Source organism: Elephantulus edwardii, unplaced genomic scaffold (genome assembly GCF_000299155.1).
Source record: "Elephantulus edwardii isolate Elephantulus edwardi_28Jun2011 unplaced genomic scaffold, EleEdw1.0 scaffold00167, whole genome shotgun sequence".
NCBI lineage: Eukaryota > Metazoa > Chordata > Mammalia > Macroscelidea > Macroscelididae > Elephantulus > Elephantulus edwardii.
The window spans coordinates 1,688,364-1,708,051 of NW_006399917.1; the positions used below are offsets into that span (position 1 = coordinate 1,688,364).

At 41.3% G+C, this 19,688-nt stretch overlaps 1 protein-coding gene across 1 annotated transcript in view; it reads right to left on the reverse strand.

Moving 5' to 3' along the window:
• The window catches only part of FAM114A1 (family with sequence similarity 114, member A1), a 100,949-nt gene that overhangs the window by 9,653 nt on the left and 71,608 nt on the right, over positions 1-19,688 (reverse strand). The window contains exons 8-11 of the mRNA XM_006895407.1: positions 11,369-11,460; positions 5,152-5,313; positions 3,532-3,671; positions 2,092-2,164 (exon numbers count right to left, since the gene is read on the reverse strand). Of these exons, the coding sequence (XP_006895469.1) occupies positions 2,092-2,164; positions 3,532-3,671; positions 5,152-5,313; positions 11,369-11,460 (467 nt within the window). The remainder of the gene's footprint in view (positions 1-2,091; positions 2,165-3,531; positions 3,672-5,151; positions 5,314-11,368; positions 11,461-19,688) is intronic.

Below are 19,688 nucleotides of genomic sequence, written 5' to 3' on the forward strand. Positions count from 1 at the left end.
ACCTGTTCCTGAGATGATTCTGCATAGCAACCTGATAACTGAAAGGTCTGTGGTTCAAATCCACCAGCTACTCTGAGGAAGAAGGATGGGCGGTCTCTTCTTGTAAAGAGGTATTTTATGTACTGCTGAGTGGGCTTGACCGAGCAACCTTATGTAGAATAGAAGTCGAGGTTTATGTTGTTGTTGTTACATGCCGTCGAATCACCTGTGACTCATAGTGACCCCATGTACAACAGCTCTAAACCCTGCTCTATCCTGTGCCAATCTTACTGTCTCTGACACACCTACCCTCGTTACCCCAGTCATTGAATCAATCCATCTCATCGAGGGTCTTCCTCTCTTGTGCTGTCCCTTTACACTCCCAAGCATGATGGCCCTCTCCAAGGGCTGGTCCCTCCTTGCAATATGTCAGATGAAGCTTCAGAATCCTTGCCTCCAAGGAACAGCCTAGTTTAACCCTCTCCAGGATGAACCTGTTAATTCTCTTAGCAGTCCATGGTATATTCAACACTCTTCTCCAGCACCACAGCTCAAAGGCAGCAAGTCTCCTTCTAGTATCCATAGTCATTGTCCAGCTCTCTGATGCATAACAAGCAATTGCAAAGACCATGGCCTGGAGAGATTTATAGCTTCAGAAAACCCTATTGTGGGTTGCTGTGATTTAGAATGGACTACATGGCAGTGGGTTGTTGTTGCTGCTGTGCGCTATTGAGTTGGAATCGATCCATAGCTGACCCTCTCCATAGGGTTTTCAGAGTCTGTTGATTGCATGGGAGGAGATTACCCTTCCTCCCGCATAGTAGTCAGTGGACTGAAATTGCACGGGTTAGAAGACATGTCTCTTGGAGCAAGTCAGTTTCACAGTCATTTCCTACTTCTTTGAGAACTGCCCTTGGCCTTGGAGGGGTATGCACACTAGGAGCCAGTCTGCATGATACAACCTTCCCTCTGTCATTGCCATGATAGACATCTGATCCTCGCTGATGAATTATGCATTCCTTCTCATCCAGGAAGCCTGGATTTGCACTGGAGAGACTGAGAGACTGGAGGCTGGTGCAGCTTAGTCATGCCAACAGGACCCCATTAGAGAGAGGGCTCACAAATCCTGATGAAGCTCCAGACCAGTGCACTGCATTCCTCTGTCCATCTTGCTGGGTTTGCACTCTTTGTATTCTCTCTGGCAACTCAAAATAACCAAATAATCCTGAATAGCTATGTTATTGTTGTTGTTATGTGCCTTGAGTTGCCTGAGACTCATAGCGAACCCATGTACAACAGCCCTAAAACCTGCTCTATCTTGTGCCAATCTTATTGTCTCTGACACACCTTACCCCCATTACCCTAGTCACTGAATTTTAGAACTCAAAAAACATCAAATTCAATGCTGTCAAGTTAGAACCAACTTGTAGCTGTGAATCACATGGGAGGAGAATGCTCACCTTTCTCCCTGGGAGCACCAGGTGGATTTGAACCATACCACCTTTGGGTTGGCAATGCAACTTCCTAGCCACTAGGCCACCAGAGCTCCTAACTATAGAATAGCAAGAGATACCTGTTACAGTTTATGCAAAGATTCACCAGTGTTTGTACTCAGGGTCTTAAAAAAAAAAAGCAGAAATGTTACAAAGTAAATATTTCCCACTTGTCTTTTCTAGCCCTGTGAAGATGGGGTTATATAATGTGACTAATTTCTAAGGAAAATAACCAGGAGTCACGCTTCACCCGAAGGCCAAAGATTTCACAGTTGTTACCTTGAGAAAAGAAACACTTATGCCAATTGGCAAAATGTTCTCTTTTGGTTCAAGATGAGGTGTGACAATTAAGCAGAGAAATATGTTATCTTGTGTGGCTGACAAAATAGACTGGAGGGAATATGGGGAGACTGAATGAGAATCAAGTCAGTTCTTTCTCGCAACCACCTTCCAGCTCTAAGCCTTTGTTGGAGGTAAATGCCCAACTTTCTTCTTCAGAATGACAGGTGGATTTGAATTGCTGACCTCTCTGTTAGCAGTGTGATATGCCAAGCTGGGTTCTTAACATCCCTTAAAAAAGTAAAAAAAAAAAAAAAAAGAATCAGTGCTATACTCTTACCCCAACAGTGGTTAATGAGCTTGTAAACTTCTTTGATAAAGAAGCCACTTCATTGCACATTGCAGTAGTTAATCTGAAAGAAGAAAAAACCAAATAGGTGTTTGGGAGTTTTCAATAAGGTAAAATCTGTTAACTGACATGACAATTACTGATATTAACGTGGGATTACAGCTAATAAACTAGCATTCTAGCTTGAAGATGCTCCACAGAAATGTGTAATCAGGTAATTTGTTAACATTAGCTGTTTTTAATCTACTGAATGATAATATGTTTTTCTCTTATAATACATAACGCATAGAAAAATTTTTTTAAAAAAAACAATGCACGGAATGATTGTATGAAACACAATATAAGTGAAGAATAGTGTGAAACACAATGTATATGAACTTTGTAGGCAAATTAATATAAAATTTAAAAAAGAGGAAAAGAATTCATTTTTCAGAAAGTCCTATTTATCTATAAAAACATAATCTAATAATTTTTAATGATTTCACAGTCATGTCTTAGTCTGATCCTCGTTTTCTCTGCAGCACGATCTAACTCATTCAGTCTCCTATTTTTGGAATCAAATTGCATGCAGGATGAAAACAAGATTTGACTTCCACTTGTATAGGTGCATAAATGCTTTAGCCAGATGGTTTTTCACCAACTCCATACTTTAAAAAAAAATAATAGTTACTATTTATTAAGGCATCATGCTAAGTACACTGCAGTGAGTCTTACTTCCAATCTCTTCATAATACCTGGACTGTCTAGTTAACTCTTCTGCTCTTTGCTAACATAATGCATTTTTTTATTCTTGACATTTTAATGAAAGTTTACAGAGACTTTGGATTTCCATTCATTCATGAGAAGGATTGATTCTGTGAGTGGAGGGGTTGGGAATGAGTGTGAGATAGCGAGGTTGGCACAGGATAGAACGGCATTTAGGGCTTTTGTACATAGGGTCACTACGAGTCACAAGTGACTCGATGGCACATAACAACAACAACAACGTTGCACATTTTCCTCTCTGTCCACCCCTCCCCACCCTGTTTGCTTTCCTCTTTGAAAAGGAAAAAAAATTCTTTCATTGTTATATAATCCACTCCCCCAAGTCCACTTTACTATGCAGGTCTTATTCTGGACTCTTGTCATGAAAATAATACCTAATCATATATTCCTTTTAAACATTTTAAAGAAAGCTCTTTTTTTTATTTTGTGGGTTTGTTTTTGTGGTTTTTAAATTTTATATTAGTTTACTTACAAAGTTTGTGTATTTTCTTCTTAAAACGACTTTATAATGTTAGAATTGGTTGACTTGAAACCTAATCTTATTTGTCTGTCTTGAGAGAGAGAGATGGATAGATAGAAACAAATGGCATACACATTTGTTATGTTGGTAGGTGCCGTTGAGTCAAGACAGAAAGCTGGGGCAGAAGAATTGAAAGAAACTCTCACTTGATCAGAACTTTGGCTTGGTCCTGAGCTGGTTTCTCCTCCTCTTGCCCATGAAGAATTAACTCGGCCACTTTATGGAGCTGCTCGATGCAGCGTGCTGTGACTTCAGCCAGGCTCTCGATGCACAACATGTACACTTCCTACAATGAAGAGACACGTGGGAGACGGACCTGCACAGAAGATGCTCTGAAGCGCACACAGATTTGTACACAAATGTTCATAGCAGTATTATTCACCATCGCAAGAACATGGAAACAGCCTAGATGTCCAACCACAAATGAATGGATTGAGAAATTATGGTACATTCATGCTATGGAATACTATGCAGCATGCAGGAGCAATAACTTTGTAAATTATTACCTAATTTGGGAGGGACTGGAGAGCATTATGCTGAGTGAACCAACTCATTAACATAAGGATAAATATTGTATAAAACCATTATTGTAGAATGAGTATAAGGATCCAGGAGAGGTGGGAGAGGCTGGAAGCAGAGGGATGTGGATGTGCAGGTGGAAGGGGGATTAATCACTGGGATGTACAATTTGATGGATAGGGAGGTGAGGGAAATTGACAGAATTTGTTCAAATTTGTATTTGTAAATAAGCTGGTAGAAAAATAAAAAAAAAAATAAATAAAAACCAAACCCAAAACCAAAATAACAAAATCCCATTACACTGAAAAAAATGATATCATAAAAAGGAAATGATATACCAAGACTTTCTAAGTGGAAATGATGTCACTGAGTGGAAACCCTCATTATGACCCCATGGACATCGTAAGCCTTGCTCACAACTGCCACACATCCCCACAGCCCAGAACTTGGGACAATGCTGGGCCCAATAGGTGTTCACAAACATACGTGCAAGAGATGCTGATCAAGCAGGCCTCAATGGCAAGTTCTACTATAGAGTGATCTAATTTAAAAGTTCCTTCGTCTAAAATTAAAATTCAATGTGAAGATGAAGTTATGGCAAGACACCCTTTTTGAACTCAGGCAGGATATAAATTATGCACATGTAAATTTATTAAACTACAGAATAAAAGCTACAGCAATGAAAAACTGGGGGGGGGGAAGCTTCAATTATCTCATTAGTTATAGGGCATAAAGACATTTTATAGTTCCTGATTTGCATAGAAGATAGAATTCTAGCCTAAAGATAAATCAACTATGTTCTTAAAGGTCTCCCCGCCTCTACTTTAATTTGGAATTATAAAGCTACAGAGAAAAGCTCAAGATTCTGTCTTGATAAAGACATTTCAATACTTGATACATTATTCTACATACTTCTATAAGGGGTGAAGTGCAAAAAATGAAAAGGAAAAAAAAAAGGCCCTCTTTGTTGAAATTTGTTAGGTACCATTGAGTCGAACGTGACTCATAGAGATCCTTTCAACAACAGACAGAAACTTTGCTCTATCCTTCAATTATCATAATATTACTGCCCTCTGGGTTTCTCTCTGTGATTTGAGTGAAACTTCACTAAGTCAATTGGTTTTCTATTCAACCATTTATGTACACTTTAAGAGGTTAGTTACAATACCCACACACTTCCCAAATCCTCCCTGTGATTCTTGAGTCATTGAAATGAATTTGCCTTGATTAAGTTAGGATCACTTTACCTCAACTGTCTTCACTTTCTTTTCTTCCTTTGTTCCTTCTTCAGCACTTCCAGGCTTCTCCTCCTCATCTCCCTCCTGGTCTTTCTCCTCAGGCTCTTTGGCCATATCCACTGACACCAGGGTTTGATCGTCTTCTACCCAGTCATGAGCTTTCTTCATCGCCTATGAACCAGCCCCAATCAAAGCAATATACTTATTGTGTAAACCCGGAGAAGGAATTTCAATCTCAAGACTACAACCAAGCTGCTCGAAACCTTCAAGAGCAGTTCTCACTAGGTTTCCAGGGTATCAAAAGCAATTCCTGCTGCTGTCAGGTGCCATCATGCTGACTGTGACTCAACAAATCTGAACCTTGCCGTAGCCTACGCCGTCCTCATGATCTCTGTCCTTCCTGCTCCAACCCATCGATGTTGTCACGGTACCAATCCATCTCATTGAGAGTATTCCTCTCTTTTTATGACCCTTTGCATCATGATGTCTCTTTCCAAGAGCTAGTTTCTCCTGGAAATGTGTCCAAAGTAAGTGAGGCAAAAGCTGACCATCCTTGTTTAAGGGAACACGCTGCTTGCACTTAGAGATAAGGCAATTCCTAATCTCCTTAAAAGATGTTCCCTAAGGACTCCAGTAACAATGTTAGCTTAACTTCTGAGGCATGCCTCCTCCAAGCTACAGTATTTTCAATTGCTTCCCATGCATCTGAAAGTTGGACAAAAAATAATGAAGATCAAAAAGAACTCATGCCTTTGAATTATGGTATTGAAGAAAAGAGTACTGGCTATCCTATATACTTCCAAAAGAACAAACGAATCTGTCTTGGAAGAAGTACTGTGAGAGGGAGCTCTGGTGGCCTAGTGGCAAGGATTTGCACTGCAATCCTGAAGGCATGCAGTTCGAATCCACTAGATGCTCCGCTGGATCAGGATGAGTAATCTCCTCCTGTGCCAGTCAGTTCTTACTCGAGGGCACACAATAACAACAACAAAAATTAAGAAAGAAAGAAAAAAGTACTGCTGGGTTGCTCCTTAGAGGCAGGGATGGTGAAGCTTTATCTCAGATACTTTGGGCATGTTGTCAGAAGGGGCCAGTCCTAGGAAAGTGGCACCATGCTGGGAAAGGTAGGGGGCCTGAGAAAGAGAAGAAGATCCTTGACAAGGTGGATTGACACAGTGACTGCAACACTGGGCCCAATCATATCAGAGACTGAGTACGGCACACGATAGGTCCAAGGTTAGCTCTGCTGCCTATAGGGTTGCTGTGAGTTGAAGCTGAGTCTGTGGCACCTAACAAAAACAACAACAACAGCAATAATACTACCACCACCAATGTTGCCAGTTGGTACAAATGACTTGTAACACACTTCAGCCTTCAACATGGATTGCATCTCAACATCAAGAAAATAAAAATCCTCACCACTGGGCCAACAGGCGCCATCATGACCGATGGAGAAAAGACTAAAGGTGTCAATGATTTCACCTTGCTCAGATCCACAATCAACACCCATGGCACTAGCAGTCAGGTAATCAAAGATGAGTTGCATTGGGGAAATCTGCTGTCAGGGACCTCTCCAGAGTGCTAAAGAGCACTATATCAGTCTAAATACTAAGCTGCACCTGGTCCAAGCCATGGGCCTCTCAATTTCTTGTTATGCACCTGAGAGATGGACAATGACTGTGGGTGACAGAAGAATGGGTGCCTTTAAGCTGTGGTGCTGGAGAAGAGTGTCAAATATACCATGGACTACCACGAGAACAAACAGGTCTGTCCTGGAGAGGGTGAAACTTGGCTGCTCCTTGAAGGCAAGGATTTTGAAATTCTGTATCACATATTTTAAGTATGTTGAAAGGAAGGGCCAGTTCTTGGAGAAGGACATGATGCTTGGAAGGGTAGAAGGTCAGTGCAAGAGAGGAAGGCCCGGGATGAGTCATAATGACACAGCTACTGTGGTCATGGGGTCAGGTGTTTTAGAATGGTGAGGTTGGCTCAGGATAGGGAAAGGTTCAGAGCTTTTGTTCACAGGGTCACTATAAGTCATAGTGGACTTGACTGCTCCTAATAACAAGAAGACCACTAACCTAAACAAGGAGTATAGTGGCCCAGCAGTAAGGTTGAGTACTGCCATCCCAAAGGCATGTGGTTTGGATCCACCAACTACTCCACAGGAGGAAGAAAGCAATCTCCTCCCGTGTGATTTACCACCTCTGAAAACCTGCTAGAGGGTCAGCTATGAGTTGGTTCCAACTCGATAGCTCCTAACGATACAACAGCTAACCTAAATGGAGCTCTGGTGGCTGAGTGGTAAGAAGCTGCATTGCCAACCCAAAGGCACACAGTTTGAATCCACCAGCCACTCCATGGTAGAAAGATGAATAATTTCCTCCATCTGTATGATTTACAGCCTCTAAAAACCTGGTGGAGGGTAAGCTAAGTTGGTTCAACTTGGGATTACATAACAGTAAGAACCTAAAATCTAACTAACTGAAAGGTTGGTGGTTCAAATTCAACCAGCTATATGAAAGAAATGCCTGGTATTCTCCTTCCACAAACATAATTGCTGTTCTGTGCTGTCAAGTTGCCTGAGACTCATAGCGACCCTATGTACAACAGCTCTAAACCCTGCTCTATCTTGTGCCTGTCTTATTGTCTCTGATACACCTATTCTCATTACCCCAGTCACTGAATCAATCCATCTCATCGAGGATCTTCCTTCTTGTGTTGTCCCTCCACACTCCCAAGCATGACGTCCCTCTCCAAGGAGTGGTCTTGCCTTGCAACATGTCCAAAGTACGTCAGATAAAGCTTCAGAATCTTTGCCTCCTAGGAGCAGCCTGGTCTCACCCTCTCTAGTATGAACCTGTTTGTTCTCCTAGCAGTCCATGTTATATTCAATACTCTTTTCCAGCACCACAGTTCAAAGGCATCACTTCTTCTATCATCTCTAGTTATCGTCAAGCTTTCTGATGCATAGCAAGTAATTGTAAAACTATGGCCTGGAACAGGCACACCTTGGTCTCCAAACTGACATCATTGCTCCTCAGTACTTTGAAGAGGTCTCTGACAGCAGAGTGCTGGTACCAAGAGTGTTGATTGTGAAGCCAAGCAAGCTGAAGCTGCTAACAATCTCAATATCTTCACCATCTATCATGATGCAGCCAATTGGTCCAGTGGTGATAATAGTCAAGAAAATCCCATGCAGCATCTCAAGTCTGTAACCTGTAGGGTCAATCATGAGTCTGTATCAACTCTGTGGGGAATTTTTGGTCATTTTTAAGAAAGTAAGAAAACAGAATAAAATAGCCTGAGGGGAAACACAGCCACACTGGAAAGAAGATGGATGGAATATTTTTTCCACTTTTCATGACCAACTATAAAAGAATAACAGTATTTTTTAAAATACAGGTTAGACATTTAGCCTTGGCCATTGATCAAGCAAATGTCTCCTTTGCTATGTCTCATGAAGCTCTTAATGTTTCATGAACCTGATAACAGATCACACGGGGAAGGTGAAGGATAGCTCGCTGTCCTCACACTCATGCAGGTCCTCAGACCACAAGGGGGGATAAGAGTTGTTAGAGAGAGACTGGTCTACTCTGTGATGACTTGAATTTCACAGGAATCTACAAGTGTAGTATTAGCAAATTACAGGAAGCCTTAAAGATGACAGCCGAACTGTGTAAGAAGAAACCACACCAAACTTCAATTTCCTGAAATTGGAAACATGCAGCCTTGTCTGGCATGTATTAAGCCTTTGGCTTAAATGACAGTTGTTTCTAAGTATATGCTGAACTCAAAGACTCCCTTTAATATTGTTTAAATGGTAATGTTTAAGACGGAAAAGTGCTGAATGGTAACTTAACAGCAAAAAGATTAGGAGGTGGGGAGAAAACGCAGCAAAATTCTCTCATTTTGCCTGCCAGGAGGGCCTCGGGTGTCTTCTTTTAGGACCCTAACTCTGTCTCTACAGCAGTGGGATCTTGAAGCTACCACATGCTCCCTCCAGGCAGTGGCAGGCGCTCGGAGATGAATGAGGCAATTTCCTGCTGTGTTCACAGTGACCGACCTGCCAGAATCGGTGACCCCTCGCGGAGATAAAGGAATTATTCATCTCCTCACCTCACAGCCTCATTCTGCCCTCCTCACCCATCTGTGTAAACCACTACTTGCTCAACAGAGAATGTGGGGGAGGGCAGAAGGCAAGGATAATACAGCCTTAAGCAATTTGTGATTTGTCTTTCTCTTTAAGAAACTCAACAACAAGACCTGTGCTACTTACTAGACACACTAACGTATTAGGGATTGCTGGTTCCTTAGTGGTAAGGAGTTGGGTTGTCAACCTAAAGGCACACAGTCCAAGTTCACCGGCTGCTCCGAGGAAGAAAGATGAGCAGACTCTTCTCATTCAATTTATTGACTCTGAGCTCCTGCTGGAGTATCAGCTATGAGTTGGTTCCAATTCGATGGTATATAACAACAACTACAGTAGTATTATTGTTGTGTGCCATCAAGTCAGAACCAACATATATCTGACACTCCAGCAGGTTTTCAGAGGCAGTAAATCACAGAGGAAGAGATCGCCCATCTTTCTCCAGTGGAGCAGCTGGTGGATTAGAACCACATGTCTTTGGGATTGCAGCGCATCTTCTTACCATCAAGTCGATGACAACTCATAGAGACCCTGTGAACAACAGATCTGAATCTTGGGTCATCCTCACCATCTCTGATATATTTGTGTCCATTGTTAGTCACTGTGTCACTCTACCTTGTTGAAGGGCTTCCTCTTTCTGACTCTCCACCTCTCAGTATGATGCCTTCTTTCGAAGGACTAGCACCTCTTGATGACACACTCAAAGTATGTGAGACAGAGTTTCACACCCTTGGTTGCACTTCTTCCAAGACAGATTTGTTTGTTCTTTTTGCACTCCATGGGCTAGTCAGTACTGTCAATGATTTAATTTTCTTTGGATTTCACAATCAACATCCATAGTTACAGTAGTCAAGAAATCAAAAGACATGTTTCATTGGAAAAAAATCTGTTAACAACATTTCTAAAGTACTAAAGAGCAAGGATGTCAGATTAAAGACTAAGGTGTGCCTGATACAAGCCATAAGATTTTTCAATTGCTTCCTATGCATCTGAAAGTTGGATGATGAAAAAGGATAACAGAAAAAATAATTAGAGCCCTTGAACCATGGTATTGGAGAACTTGTTGACGTGTTGTTATGTGCTGCTGAGTCACTTACGACTCATAGTGACCCTATGCACAACAGCTCTGAACTCTGTCCTACTCTGAGTTAATATCACTGTTTCTGAGATCCCAACCCTCATTACACCAGTAACTGTGTCAATCCGTCTCCTTTAGGGCCTTCTCCACCATTCCAAGCATGATGCCCTTCTCCAAGGACTGGTCTCTCCTGGCAAAATGTCCAAAGTACGTAAGATGGAGCTTCAAAATCTTTGCTTTCTAGAAGCAACCTGGTTTCACTCTCTTCAGGAAAAACCTGTTCGTTCTCTTGGCAGTCCATGGTATGTTCAATACTCCTCTCTAGGACTACAACTCAAAGGCATTCATTCTTTTTCTGTCATCCTTAGTCATTGTCTATCTCACAGATGCATAGCAAACAACTACGAAGACCCTGGCCTGGATCAGGTGCATCTTAGTCTCCAGACTGACATCGTTGCTCTTTAGCACTCTGGAGAGGCCCCTGACAACAGATTTTCCTAAAGTTAAGTAGTTTTTCTATTTCCTGACTGCTGATCCCAAGAGGATTGATTGCGGAGCCAATAGAGGAGCCCAGATTGCCATGGATGAGACACGGTACCAGCTCTTAGGGAGATTTTGTCTCCTTATAAAATCTTATTTAACTCAGTGACTTGTTCAAAGTCAAGGAGTTGAGTTTGTGACCTTGGAAACTATTTGGTCTTGTCCTACCTGTTTCTATGGCTAGGGCACGTGGAAATGACTTGAGCAAGTGGCTCGGTCAATGTCACAAGGCAACAGCAAGCTGCAACTCAAATGTAGCTTTCATGATGCACAAAGCATGCTTTTTACCATCACACTTCACTATGCTGCTTCTCATCTTACTGGTTAACTTCAAATTCTTCTCACTGTGCCTTATTGGAGTTCTGCCTTTTTTCCTATTTCTGATAGATCTCTGGATTTTTACAAATGAAAATTTTAAAACAATTTAAGCAAAAACTTGAGAATCTGAAGTTGCTGACCTTATTGAGTTTGTCAGGTGTGGCTGCAACATGGATTTCGAAGAGAAGATCTGTCAGCATGCGAGCAAATTCTTCTCCCTTTTCTTCTAAGCCTGAAAATAGAGAGTGGCAGAGGTGAGAAGTCTGTCATCATTTGCATCCTTCAGAATGAGGCTGCTCTGCCAACATTACATCAGGGTAGACAGACTACACAGAGGCTGCAGGAGCTTGGACCTCAGCTAATAGATTAAGGCGAGTTTCGCCCACTTATGAATGCAACTATGAGGCAGCTCTCTGCTGAGTGAAGGGCTGTTGACACCTGGCTGCTCACCACTCTAGCTGGGATACTTCTCAGCTGGCCTAAAGGCAACATGAAGGAAGGAACTCCTCTACTTTGTTCATAGTAACAGGTGGTCAATAGTTATTTGTTGGAAGAAAGAATGAACAAATGCATGACCTTTCCCAGGCATGTGAGAACTATATTTGTGGCTCAGAATATTGTTATGCTTGACATTGCAACCCTAATGATACCCAGGGTGCCTCTTCTGTCCACAGAGCCCCCGCGCTGAGCAAACAGAATTCGTCCCAATAGGCTGCGTGCTATCTGATGTAACAATATTACATCTCTGGAAGAACTTCCCAAGGTTTTCCCAGGACACTACTCTGGTCTTGCAATATTTCTGAGCAATTTGTTTTTCCCTTCACCCTGGAAGGTACAGAACGACAGAGACAATATTTGTCTTGCTCATTTCTAAGCTATAGCATCTAACACAATGACTGGAACATAAAAATCTCTGGCTACTGTGCAGATTCTGACTCACAGCAACCCTAAAGGGCAAAGGAGAGGCTGCACTCTTTATGGAAGTATATAGCCACATCTCTCTCTTGTGAAAAGGATATTGGCTTTGAACCACTGACCTTTTGGATAACAGATGAGTGCTTAACTACTACTGTACCACCAGGGCTCCTTCTTAGAACATACTGATGGCTAAATGAAGACTTAAGGATTAACAAAATAAATATCATTTGTGGGTAATGAAGAGAAAAGGAGATTGTTAAAAGTTTTGCTTTTATTTGTCTCATTAATATTTTCATGCTGGTACCATTTTTAGTTTCTGATGATAAGTCCTTAAATTTCACAATGGGTTGAGCAGCTTTGGAGACATGTAAAGGCAGCATTAATCTGGCCTTACTATATGATCTCAAAGCATTTTTGAGAAAACAAGATTCTGGCTTATGCCACTGTTGGAGGCAGTATGTTCAAGGAAGACGAAGCCACTTCAGACATATTCTGACCACTTGCTTGCACCTGCTGTTTTCCATTTTACAGACCAAATGGTTTACAAGCAGCATGTGAAGACAGCCAGGGAACTTGTGAGTCTTTATATAAAAACAAAACAGAACAAAAGCCACAACATTTGGCCTAGCTCAGGTTATGGCCTTTTATAATTCGTATGTCTCTGTGTGGTGTAACTGGGTTTACTTGGTTGGCTGCCAACCAAAGGGTGGTGGCAGCTGTTTGCCATCAAGCTGGAACCAGGTCATAGCTGGCCCTCGAGTGCGTTTCCAGAGGCAGTAAGTTGTACAGGAGATTTCCCATCTTTTTCTCACAGACAGCTGGTGGGTTTGAACACTGTGCCTTTGGGATTGCAGCACAGCTTCTTGCCACTAGGCCACGAGAGCTCCCTAATACAAAGATAGGAAGTTCAAGTCCTTCCAGAGATACCCTGGAAAATGACCTGGTATGTACTTCTGAAAAATGTCTCTGTCATTTCTGTTGAGTTGGAACTGTCTTGTGGCCGACCCTCTATTTGCTTTCAGAGGCTGTAAACCCCACAGGAGGAGGAGATAGCTCATCTTTCCCCAGGTTGCTGCCAGTGGATTCGAACCACCACAGAGCCACAGCCACTGGCTTAGCAGTGTATCTCCCTATGGACTAGACCACCAGAGTTCCCTTCTGGAGAAAATAAACCACTGGAAGTCTATAAGGCACAGGTCTATGGTAGCTCACAAAAAGCTTCCAGGAGTTGGAATCAACTTCTTATTGTTACATGCTGTCAAGTTGGAATTAACTCATAGCTGACCCTGCACTGGGTCCTTGTTGTTAGGTGATATCTAATTGAGAACTGTTCACAGTGACCTTATGAACAACAGATCTGCACCCTGTCCTATCCTGTGCCATCTTCACAATCTCTGACATGCTTAAGTCCATTGTTGTAGTGACTGTGTCAACCCATCTGGTGAAGGGGCTTCCTTCCCTTTGTCAGTGGGTACTTGGGAGGCTATAAACCACACAGGAGGATATTCTTTTTCTGATGAAGCAGCTTGTGGGTTTGAACTGTTGCTAACCTGAAGGAAGATGGATTTGAACTTCCTCCTTTGGGGTGAACTGAGGCACCTCCTTTGGGTTAACATCCCAGCTCTCACTGGACCATACCACCAGAGCTCCCTGTCTGTTCCCCAGTGAGCTCCAAATGACACCCACTTTTCCCCCATTCAGACTTGCTTGTTAGTCACTGTGTTAAATCGGCTCCTTTATATCTCAAACATCTTAGGTTTGAGACTCATCCTACACTGGGATGGTCTCACTGGTACAAAAGAGAAAATTTTGTTCCCAATGAGATGCTATCAACAAGTATCAGGTTTAGGATTGCCACGGTCCCTAACATAAGCCTTGAGGAAAGAGAATGCACATCAATAGCTTAGCTATATAAGCATAATGCCTGTTGAGTTGATTCCAACTCATGGCAACCCTCTATTAGGTTTCCGAGGCTGTAAATCTTTAAGGGAGAGATTGCCCATCTTGTTCCTGTGAAGTGTACGAACTGCCAACTTTCTAGTTAGAGGCCTGATGCATAACATTAAACTGTAAGGGCTCATTAGGTAAACATATAGATGAGAGAAAGTGGGGGGGGGGGAAGGCACACCATAGTCTTCAAACTTATATTATTGTTCCTCAGCATTCTGCAGAGGCCCCTGGCAGTGGATTTGCCCAGTGCAATTAGTCTCCTGATTTCCTGACTGCTGGTACCAAGGGTGTGGATTGTTGATCTAAGCAAGATGAAATCATTAACAGCCTCAATCTTTTCTCCATCTATCAAAATGTTGATTGTTTGGCCTGTGGTGAGGATCTTTGTTTTCTTACTGTTGAGATATAATCCATACTGGAGGCCATAGTTCTTCATCTTCTGCAGCAAGCGTTTCCTACCCTCCTTTCTTTCAACAAAGTTGTGTCATCAGCATAACACAGGTTGTTGATGAGTATTCCTCCAGTCCTGATGCCACACTCCTGTTCAAAGTGTCTGGCTTCATGAATGATTTGCCCAGCATACAGATTGAACAGGTATGGATAAAGGATACAACCCTGATGTACCTCCTTCCTGATCTTAAACCATGCAATATTCCTTTGTTCTGTATGCATGACAACTTCTTGGTCTAGGTATGGATTCTGCATGAGCACAATTAATTGTTCTTAGATTCCCATTCTTCTCAATGTGAACCATAATTTGTTATGATCCATGCAATCAAATGCCTTTGTGCAGTCCATAAAAAAACAAATATACATTCTTCTAGTATTCTTTGCTTTCAGGCAAGATCCAGCAGCTGTAAGCAATGATATGACTGTTGCTGTTGTTGTTACGTGTCCTTAAGTTACCTGTGACTCATATAGACCCTATGTCCATTAGCTCTGAACCCTGCCCTATCCTGTGCCAATCTCATCATCTCTGACAGACCCATCCCCATTTCTCCAGTCACTGAGTCAATCCATCTCATCCTGGGTCTTAGTCAACACTAAATTAGACTAGAAGGACTTTGTGTAGCTGCAGCTTTTAGAGGCACACATGGTTCCACAAAACAGTAAACCAGACCAAGAACATCCAGCCAAAAGAATTCACATAGAGTAACAAAGTAAATCAATACAGATGATAAAAAAAGGTGACAAAGAATACTTATTATTCCAATTCATGGTCTGTAAAAATGACCAGGAGATATTCACCAAGACAATAAAAATGGAAAGTACCCTTCTTAAATCTCTTCCCAACAGTAGTAAACCAAATTAGAGACCCAGGACAGTGCCATAAAATGACACCCTCCTGGAAAAGACAAACATGCAAATCGTAGGTAACATTATTAAGTGCACAGAAGCTTGATATTAAATTTATCTAAAAATGACAGTTTATTACATTTCCAGAGATGATAAAATAAATTATTTAGGTGTGAGGGGGCTTTTAGAAGTTTAAATGCTTACAAGAAAAAAATAAAACTGATGAAATGCTCCGGTTTCTTGAACTATTTTTGCTCTAGGGTTGTGTATTCACCCCAGGAAAGGAAGCAAAGATGGCAAAGCTTTGTCTTTCATACTCTGGCCATGTAGCTAGGTGAAGCTATTCTTTGGAAAGAGATATCATGCTTGGAAAGATGGGGGGTCAGCAAAGGAGAGGAAGACCTCCAAAGAGATGGACTGACACAGTGACTACAGTAAAGTCCTTCTCCAGGTTGAAAATACTATGGCTTGGCACAAGTGTACCCTAGTCTTTAAAATAACATCCTTGCTCTTTATAACTGACAGTGGATTTGTCCAGTGCAATGCACTTTGATTTTTTCACTGTGAGTTCCACAGACATTGATTGTGAGTCCAAGATAAACTAAATCCTTGACAATTTTCATCTCTTTTCTATTTATCATGATGTTGCCTCTTGGTTTAGTGTTGAGGATTTTTATTTTCTTGATGTTGAGGTATAACTCAAATTGAAGACCATAGTCTTTTATTTCGAACTGCTATTTCTTTCTCTTTGATTCCAACTTACGTATCATAAGCATCAGGAATTACCAGTGCATACTGGATCAATTTCAGACTACAGAAGATGGTAAAAACCTTCACTTGTCTTCATCTTTGACATAGGTTGTTGGTGCATAAATTTGAACAGTTGCATTTACAGGCCTTCCTTGTAGGAGTATGAGTATTATTGATCACTGTACTTCAGAATAAATCTATCATTGTACTTCAGAATAAATCTTGAAATATTCTTTTTGATAATGACCACAATTCCATTTTCTTCCATGTGTCCTCTGGCATTGTAGATCCTATTATTATAACTAACTCAATTGGCCAACGCCCATCTATGTCAGCTCTCTAGTGCCTAGAGCTCTGGTGGCTTAGTCACAAGAAATAGCGCTGCAACCTCAAAGGCACGTGGTTCAAGGCCACCAGCTATTCCACGGGATTAGGACAGACAATCTGCTCCTGAGTAATTAGCTGCATCTGAAAACCCAGTGGGGAGGGTCAGCTACCACTCCACAGTACACAAGAACAAAAACAACAATGCCTAGGATCTCTAGCTTCAAAGGTTACAATTTGTTTTCAATAACAACTTCTAACTTTTCTAGAGTCTCACTTTGTACATTACTATTTCTGATTACTTACAGATGTTTCTTCTCATTTCAAGTCATACCCCATCAGCAAAGGAAGAAGCAAAAAGTTTTTCTTCATTAACATTGAGGCTGGCTCTTTTGAAAGGAAGCAGCTCTCCCTAATTCGTATGTTGAGTGCTCCAACTGAGGACTCAGTCTCCTGGCACTATAGTAAACAATGTCCTCCTATTCCTAAGATTTTAACTTTTTTTTTTTTAAGAAAGAGTGATGAGTGTCTTCTTCCTACTCTGTGTTAGTCTGGAAGCTCCACTGAAAATGATAGACCTGAGTGACCTGGCTGGTGTCTGAAATACCTTTGGCATGGTTTCCAGAACCATAGCAATGTGCAAGCCAGCACAGAACAACAAACTGACAGAGGAGTAGGGGAAATGGTGCTTGGTTAATCTGAGGGAGCTCTGGGGGTCTAGTGGGTAAGGAGTTGAACTGCCAACCCAAAAGCAAATGATTCAAATCCAACCGCTGCACCCTGGGAGAAAGATGAACAATCTCCTGTGAGGAATCCCACTCTGAAAACCCACTGGAGGGTCAGTTATGAGTTGGTTCCTACTTGACAGCAATGAGTGAGTTGTTAATTTGGGACACTATATGGGAAAATGAAAATATTATGGATAATATTAAGGATTTGTCATGTAAGGAGAGAAAATACCACTATTCTTACTAAGAATGCAATTCAAGACTTCAGTGTTTTCATCACATTCAAAATCTCACTCTATACCACGTCTCCAACAGGTTGTACTCTACTATACATAGGTTGGTGGTTCAAATACATACAACCTGTTTCCATAATGAAGCAGTTGTAGGCTATAACATACGTGGTTCTCATGACTCAGTATTGACTTGGTGGCACTGTGTTTGGCTTTGGAGTTTTATAATCTAAGCCCAAAGGAGCTTAACTGGCTTTAACTGAGAGTTCCATCAAACACTGTATACCTTGGGTAGCCATTATGGCATTTGTCCCCTACTGGCACAAGGTTCAGCACCACAACAAACACAGATTACCTCAGTGCAGCAGAATTGACAGAGAAGTGCTGCACAATCTAGAAAAATGTTCCTCCAAAAAGAACACTAGACTCTCAGGCCCAACCGATATTTAAATACATGTGCACTTCATGTGTACATATATATGTATACATATACGTATACATATATGTATATGTACAGAAGGCCTGAAGCCTTTCTATAACTATAGTCATTTGTCCAAGTTCATAGAGCTTTCAGAGGCAGGTGGTTTAGGAAGTGGATGCCACTCCTACTTCCAAATCTTAATCAATATGGGAGCTCCATCAAACATTTCCCATGATGGGTAGCCATTATGGTGTTTGTCAAACCTATAACATAGTTGTTCCACTATGGCCTTTGAGACTCCAATGGCAAATGGTTCAGTGTCACAGGAAACCCAGATTACCTCAGCACAGCAAATAGATCAGAGTGATATATTACTTAGAAGAGAAAAACCAGTATAAAATAAAATAGTTGGCTCCCAGTTGGTGGTAGACAACAACAATAATCTAAGTCTAAGGACTCATGGTGGTGCAGTACTTAAAGAGTTTAGCTGGTAACTGAAAGTTTGATGGTTCAAACCCATCATCTGCACCGCTGGAGAGGAGCAGTCTGCTTCTGTAGAGGTTTACGGTCTTGGGAACTCTATGGTGAAGTTCTACTATGTCCTGTATGGCTGCTAGAATTGGAATCAGCCTAGTAGGAGTACATGAATCTAAGTTTGGAAAACATTACTTCTGCAACATTTTCTACTTAGCAATATTAAATCAGGTTTCTATTTAGCAACATTAAATCAAGTTTCTACTTACTAATATTAAATCAAGTTCTTCCTTCTCTAGGAAATTGCAATAGCTCTTGATACAATAATGTTTTAACTTGCACTGGCAATAAAGTCTCTTTGATGCTGGGGGGAGTTTGGGATCCTTCCTTTATCCTTTCTGAACAATATCTCCAAAAGGACCTGCTCAACATTAGACAGCATGAAACTTGGAGAAAAACTGCCTGACTCTTTCATGACTGGTAATCTGGCAAAGAGGCATCTACATTAGTTTATCTTGGAACTGCAATACATCCATGGCATGACTTTTAACATCTATGTCTTGTTTTCTTCATTAAAAAAAAAACAAAACAAAAAACCAAGACAATGTTGTCATCCTTTGTGGCTTTTAAATAAATGTAAAAGCTCCCCAACATTATTCCTAAAATATCTCTTTGAGATGCACCTTTTTCTGATTCAGTATGTATTTACTCCACAATAACTGGCATAAAAAGGTTCCAAAGATGTAGTTATTGAGTGAATATTGACGCTAAGCGAATATAGAGGTGCCCACATCAGATCACAAAACAGCCGCATCATTACATAAAGTGTCAAATTGCATTATAACATCACTGCAAAACCACTGGAAAGCATCGCCCAGCCAAGGTGACACATAACGTTCATCCTCAAAGGCACATTTTCTCACACCTCGCTGTTTGTCACTGCCAGAAACTCACCACCAATCACTGGAGAGGAGATTTTTAAAATTATGATCATCAGTGTGAAATGTTAGAAAATGAGACAGCCAGTGAGGAGTAGGTACAATTGATCCTTCTATTTCGAGGCAAAGAGCATGCATCTCATTAAGCTAAATGCACATAGGTCAGCATGTGGGATGAAAGAGAGAAAATAGTGTTTAAGTGGCAGTTTATAAACATAGAATAATTTTTCTCTGAGCATCATGGCTGAAGTTTCTGAGCTCTTACGCTTGAGTTTTGAAGAAATGTGCAAACAGGCCAAGACTCAAAACTCTTAGAATAATTTGGCATTATGATTGCATTACCCTGCATTGTGGGTAGTAACAAGAGGTATAATAACAAATAAGAGCTACAATTTATTGCACTTTACTGTTTTCCAGGCATTGTGTTAGCA